We start from the raw sequence: 7,182 nt of genomic DNA on the forward strand, positions 1-7,182 counted from the left end.
GAGTTATCTCACTTATCAAAAAGTAACTACAGCCTTAAGGTAGTCCATCCATAACTGTCATTTTCTCACAAATCTCTTGGTAAAAAGTTGCAAAAGCCTTTCTTTTCTTTGACAATGCTGAAAAAATTAATTATTTACCATAAATATTTTTGATAATTGATTTTTTTAAATTTTTGCATGGGGCAGACAACTCTTCCAAAAAAATTCTAAGTGCAAAAAGTTCATTTGATTGACTGCTTACATATTCCCGAGTTTGGTTTATGTCGGCCTCATATTAATTTTAAAATAGATGTTCAAAATAGTTAAAATCAATCAAAATTGTTAAATTCACCCCAGTTATGGATGGACTACCTTAAGCTCAGAGAGTGAACGACCAAGCGGTGTTTAATTGACTGAATTTATCATACTTAGGTTGAAAGAACTTTCTGTGAATATGGAACGAAATTATGACATGCTGAAACTGATAGTTCAGAAAATGGAAATAGAAACAGAAGCAGACAACCATGATGAAGGCTTTCACACGTCACACAGTCTCGATGACGTCATCAATCCCACCTGCTCCAAATGGAACTCGGACGTCCTAAGGAAGAACCTGATTCGACAGAATGCAGTCATCTCTAAATGGAAAGAACATTCTCAACACTCCAATATACAGAGTACCTTTGATTGCTGAGTTAGATTTTGATGGAGTTCAGATGACATTTTGGCTGATGAATCTCTTACATGTATCTCAACATTGTTATCAATTTTGACCAAGAACAAATCTCCATGTGTTTCATGTTAGACATTCGTGAGTTCAGTCTCCAGTATTGTAAAGAGTCAAACTGTTTGTTGTTGAACAAAAATGTCGTATTTGGTCTTATTGATGCAAGTTGATTGTTCATTGGTTTCCAACTTCATTTTAAGGTAGAACCTATGTCGCTATATATCTTCTGAGAATAACTACCGATGGATGTGAAGCAATTTGAAATGACTGGTTTACATTTTTAAAGAAATTATTCTTACTAACTAAATGAAAACTTGCATTTCTTAATATATAGTTTAGTGTTTTCGCCCAAGTTCGTTGTACAGTTCTCTTTATGGCAAAGTTTCTGTTGTGACAAAAGTCCTTCCATTACTGTATGTATGGAATAAAGAACGTTTTTAAGCCATTTAAATTATCACTGTATACTGTTGATTGTGAACTGGGAATTAAAAATAAAAGAAATGAAACAATAATGAATATTTATTAGTGTTGAAATGAAAAAAATAAGTATACAATCAAATTCTGTGGAATCAATGGAATTCATAGTGATTCAATTTTATTTGATTTCATAGTACATGTACCTTCTGTCGGCTGCAAATTGTATTCTCTATACGTACGCAACAAACCTTAAAGCACAGTTTATTTAAGGAATGAATTCAATATTTATTTGTTTTATACGATATAAAATGGTTTGGGGCAGTTTACGCTTTATAAACCGCAAAGCGGTTTATAAAAAAGCGTAAACTGTTTCAAACCATTTTATATCGTATAAAACTAATAAATATTGAATTCATTGCTTATAATTTAATTTTTTTTACTCTTCATTGTAGATAAAAACGGTCATTTGACCTTTAAAATAACGTAAAATAGTACAAAATTCAAACGTAACGTCAGGCGCATTGATACATTTTTGACGTTTGTCTTACTATGACGTAGGCAACATTCTTTATACGATATAAAATAAATTTTTCAACCAATCAGAAAGCGTGTTACAACCAGAATTAAATTATTTATTAATCATTAAGCAAATTCATAAAATAACGTAAATTCCTGTGCAAAAATTTGCATCGAGAAAACTGGTTATTGTAAATATATATGATTTCAAACATAAGTTGCAAATCAACCATAATTGTTAGAATCGAAATTAACATTTTATAAGCCTCATATACGAGAACAACGGAGAGGGTATTAATGAAATCTCTCAACTCATCACTATGTGGTTATGGCTCAGAGAATGGAGCCATGGGAGACATTTTACAAATATGGCAATGCAGATATCGGTAGTTTATATTTGCTGCGCCCCCAAAAGCATTTACCACACTATATCATGTAGATGATACACGTGACCTTTTGGCGTGTATTGTTACATTACGGACTTTTGCATAAGTTGTAAAATTCATTTGGCCTCTTTGGATGGTTGTAGGAATAACCCAATGGGTTCTAGGAGAGTCTAAGACAATGATATAATGATTGATCATATAATCTCGTTACTTTTCCATCGAATTCTCGTCACGCGAGATTTTCTGGGGATGAGTAAAGACGTTGTACGTTCTCTGAACTGTGTGTCTTGTTCGTCACTCGTTAAACAGCAGTTCCTTGGTGCATTCATGACGTCATCGAGTGACATATTACTTCCGTTATAACTGCTGGCGTCAGACACGGAGTTTGCGCTCTCGTAGACCCACTTTAATTCCATCATGGTGGCGTGAAGATCAAGGAACCGCCTCAGTAGTTTGATGTCATCTTTTCTCAGGATCACCTGCAAAGAAACCAATTAAGATGTAAATTTAAAACATTCAATAGTTCTATACTATACTTTAAAAAATAGGTCTATGTAATGCTTCAATAAATGCCATCGAATTTTGGAATATTAGCTTTCAAATGAGACATTTATTCCAATCCATAATTATTATTGTTATATTCAGTAGTATATTCTCACTATATAACTCTATATAGACAAAAGGTCAATAACTGTAATATTAGCTCGTCCGAAAAATATTGACCGGTCAATATTTTTTTTAATATTGACTGGCTAGGAATAATATCTAGAGAACTTTCCCTCTATTTCAAATAATCGCCTCTGATTTGTTGATTCGTAAACGATGACGTAAATAACTCTTCGCGACTCCAAAACAAGGTGACGTCATAATAGACAGTCAGTCAAGGCAAGTAAACAACGGACGCGCAATGCGACGGTTTGCTATCATAACGGATATAAGGATTTGCAAATTACTGTGAAGTAAAATCAGGTAGAACATCTGTATTTTAATTCTTCCGGTCGGCGGAATATCACCAGTGACCGTTTTATGCTGAGGATATTTTGGAAATGAACTTTGCAGAAAATTAAATTCGTGAATTCTTTGTTGAGCTGAGAAAATTACGGCGATCTGTTTTCAATTACTTTCTTAAATTTTGGTTTGTTTCTTCATATAACAAAACAAATGTTGACTGTGTTTTCGGGCAACATTGATTATATTAGCCCCCTTGGGACGAAAATATTGCCCTCCGCTTCGCGTCGGGCAATATTTCGTCCCTCGGGGGCTAATATAATCAATGTTGCCCTCAACCCCAGTCAATATTTGTATATTATTACTTAACAATTTTTTTAGTATCAAACTTATCATTCTTTGTTTTTTCAATGTTGCATAAAACAGTACTGTTGTTTTAAGAAACAAGAACACATTGTTAAAAAGTTAACCGGGACATGAACTTGGTTGGTCACGTGATAAAATCCTGAGAAGCCTAAAGGTCCGAAAATTCGATCACGTACAAAGTTCATATTCGGTGAACAATTTAACATTGCCGATTATTACTTATTTCACGTTTAAAAAGGTTTATCTTTCAGTAATCATCTGGAGGCAATTGAAAAGATCACTTAAGAAATAAACAGCAATTTAAAAAGTTCATTGCGACATGAACTTGGTCGGTCACGTGATTACATCATATGAAGCCCAAAGGGCTTCTCAGAAGATTTGATAACGTACCAACCAAGTTCATACCCCGGTGAACTTTTTGACATTACTGTTTATTTCTTATATCTACGTTTGAGAATAGAAAACCGTTCAGAATCATTGATATAACGGTATTTTTATGTTTACAATACTGCAACTGTGCATTATCATTGTGACGCCATGAAAATGTTCACACAGAGTTGAACGTTCTCGCTATTCTATAGATTCATATAAGGAAACACATTTGCAAATGTAAATATACAGAAATGAAAGTTTATACTAAGTGAAATCTTTATGTTCATATAAGGAAATATTAGCAACTGTAAATATTCGATATATTGATAGCAGCCATATGATGTATATTTAGTACATCCCATGCACATACTCTTTGTGAATACACAAATGTTTTTCGGTCATTCATTGGAAGTGAAACTAGTTTTCCCATGTTGAAAGAGAATATTTCTGCCAGTAAAAGGGAAAAAAAAGTTTTGGTTATTCAATGACTCCATTTTCTTAATGAAGTTATTTTGATGGAGTAAGCCATAAACAGCTCTTGCCCGCTAGACTAGCTTAATCTGATGTCTTGTTGCACTCAGGGATCAAAGCAACGCGTAAAGCGCTAAATAATAATCCCAGTTCACGCTTTACTATTCAGCCATTTAGGAGCGACATTAAATAGGTTTAAACTCTTTTAAACGGACAGTTTAAACTATTTTAGAGACAATCCTGATTAGATTGAGTATCGCGATAACTAGAAAACCATTAGGCAAAGCGTAAGTATCCATGAAGGCTGGTTATTTGAGTTGTTTTGTTCTCTATAACATTTATTGTGTTTCCGCCATGTATGTTTATTTTGTTTGTTTATATATAATTATTTTTTTATTGAGGGGGTTGTTTTTTTTTTTATTTTGGCTTTTTTCGGGAGGGGTGTTATTGGTTGTTTTTCATTTTAGAGGTTTTTTTTGTTATCTTATTAATGCAATCTGTGGTACCAGATTACCATTGCATTTAACATATTAGTTTCTTTCTATTCAATTCATTGCAAGAAATCGTGATGTTCCCCATATTAATTTGCATAAAGATTATTTTTCGACAAGCTGTACCAGCTACTCTCCCCCATTCTCACGCGACGTTCCCCGCCACCTCTAGCGGGCCTTGCTCTGTGTATCTGACGGAACTAGCGCGATAGAGACAGGGGACTAGCAATTCACGATAAATCGCTCAGTTTAGAAACTGTTTACCATTTCTGCTGGTTATATGGCTGATAAAAAATATTGCGGGATTATAAAACCCTAAGCTAGTCGTGTATAAATGAATATCAGTGTGTCTTATTCAATGTTGCGCTTTTATGACGGGTTTGCGTGATGCGGCCCCCAGTACTTACGTAAACGGATAATGCCGGGAAGTGAACTCGAGAATTGTTCATAAAACGACAGGGTAATGGTGACTAAAAGAAAATTGTTTTTCACAGTTCGATGTGAAATTTTACAGTGGGATTATATGTTCTCTTTGAAGACGGTTAATAACGTAAAGCTTAACTCTCTTATAAATACACATTCGTTTGACGTTTAACTGAGTTTTACTGTATAGTACTCAAAAATCGAAATCGAAATCCTTATCTTTGGAAACCAAATCTTACAAAATTTCCAGAACATTAATTCAAATTCATTATGGTTCGGATTAGGAATTACACTTGGAAATGTCTGCTTTAGATGACAAGCCAGTGATTATTAACGGATACCAATGCCATCTCAGGTCTATAATCCTATTACCGACCGTAAACATACATGCTATACTTCAAATATTGTAATGGATGGTAATTGTCATGTTGTTAATTTTGAATTTACTGGGTGGGTGTAAATACAACATTTACAACATGTTGTAAATTTTGTATTTACACCCATCCAGTAAATTCAAAAATTCAAAATTTACAACATAACAGTAATCATCAAACTTACCATTTGCTGCCTGACCCACTCGAGCGCTGATAAAATATCTCTCCCCCGGGACTCGGTACTGTCCTGTGGCTCTTCGTCTGTCCAGTCCCTGCTCACCCTCAGAAACTTCGGGGGGAGGGTCACGGGGGTCGGGTCCTCATTGGTGACGTCACAGCGGAGGAGACAGCCAGGTATTGGTAGGCTGATGGGATTCAGGTCTACAGAGATTGGTTGTTGATCCTCCATTTAATCTTCATAGCAAACATTTATACGACCAACCACTACACATAGACTAGAACTATTTTGTACCGATCCGGATGCCTGATTTGCGAGTCATGCCTGGCTACCCCGGGGCCTTGTATCTTATCTGCAGATAAGTGCACGCTATATATCTTACAGAAGCTTGATGTGTTGATATTCGATCTTCGCTGATTAAAACACTTAAGCGACACACATTTACTGTCAAAGATGTATCAGTTTGCGCCGACCCAGTAGTTGTAAGACCAACCTTGTGCTATTGTTGTCCCTCTCAGATTAAAAATCAGAGTGAACAATAGCCGTGTGAATTTAAACGGTGGACATTGTGCAAGAAAACAGCAATACGTCATCACGTCCCAATACTTATTCTTTTAATGTTAAACAATATGTACTATAGCCTTAAATATGTTCACTTTATATGTATTGTTATTCCAAATATTATTTTGAACTAAACCGTACATCCTACATATATACATATACCTGTATACCCGTTTAAATGTGCTTTCAGGTTGACCAGTTACGGACTCAATAAAAATTATTTAGCTATAAGTCATTGGCCAGCTCCGGGTATACTTTGAATAAGCTAGGATGATAAAGTAGAAGGATTTTTTGAATTTTTTGGTATTAAAATTTTCAAAAAATATAAAATATATATTCCTAAATAACTTCTATAAGACCAAAATCTGTGGAACTTTTTGTTTTTTGAATGGATGGAAATGTAGCATTGCGGTCAACCAGAACTCCCCCCACAGTTCTTTAGCTAAAGAATTTGTTTTTAGGAAGTTATGGGACTATTAAAATACCGTGTATCAATTTTAAGAGTGTAAGATTGACATCAATAAATGGAGCCTATCGAAACTAGTGAGGCAATCAGGAGGAACTGCTGAGTCGATCCTTTTATTGGTAGTTTGAGATTTGAGTTTGAATGCAGTCGATTTAGATGTGTAATAACGGTTCTTATATCGCAGTTGTTTCCTATACATTAGCTTCGATTTGCTATATATAACTTTGTGGTTGGTTTGAAATCACTTACTTAATATCTTGATATATCTTAAACTGTATGGGACGTTTATGTACGAACACCTAGACTGACCAGGTTAATTCAAGGACTTAGAATTCCTGAACTAGGTATGGGAACTTAGCACCAGGAGATGGTGGAATTTTGTTTAAAGCTATCGTGATTTGCTGCTATAAAAACAAAAACATTTTTCACCCTTTTAATTCTATGATAAAGGCAGTAGCATAATCCATCTAAACACACTTAGCTGATAACTGGTGTCGGAGAAAGCGC

At 34.8% G+C, this 7,182-nt stretch overlaps 2 protein-coding genes across 4 annotated transcripts in view; one reads left to right on the top strand and one right to left on the bottom strand.

The window, feature by feature from the left end:
- The window catches only part of LOC105318492 (transient receptor potential cation channel subfamily A member 1), a 23,328-nt gene extending 22,110 nt beyond the window's left edge, over positions 1-1,218 (top strand). For all 3 annotated transcript variants that reach the window (XM_066066097.1, XM_066066098.1, XM_066066099.1), the window contains exon 26: positions 412-1,218. In XM_066066097.1, the coding sequence (XP_065922169.1) occupies positions 412-673 (262 nt within the window). In that variant the 3' untranslated portion in view covers positions 674-1,218. The remainder of the gene's footprint in view (positions 1-411) is intronic.
- LOC105318493 (uncharacterized) lies at positions 1,208-6,207 on the bottom strand. Its single transcript, XM_011415665.4, has 2 exons — positions 5,655-6,207; positions 1,208-2,504 (listed from the first exon to the last, which is right to left on the bottom strand). Exons 1-2 carry the CDS (start codon positions 5,877-5,879, stop codon positions 2,220-2,222), a joined length of 510 nt encoding a protein of 169 aa, XP_011413967.2. The 5' UTR covers positions 5,880-6,207; the 3' UTR covers positions 1,208-2,219.
- Positions 6,208-7,182: the final 975 nt, after the last annotated feature.

Source organism: Magallana gigas, chromosome 7, assembly GCF_963853765.1.
Source record: "Magallana gigas chromosome 7, xbMagGiga1.1, whole genome shotgun sequence".
Taxonomy (NCBI): Eukaryota; Metazoa; Mollusca; class Bivalvia; order Ostreida; family Ostreidae; genus Magallana; species Magallana gigas.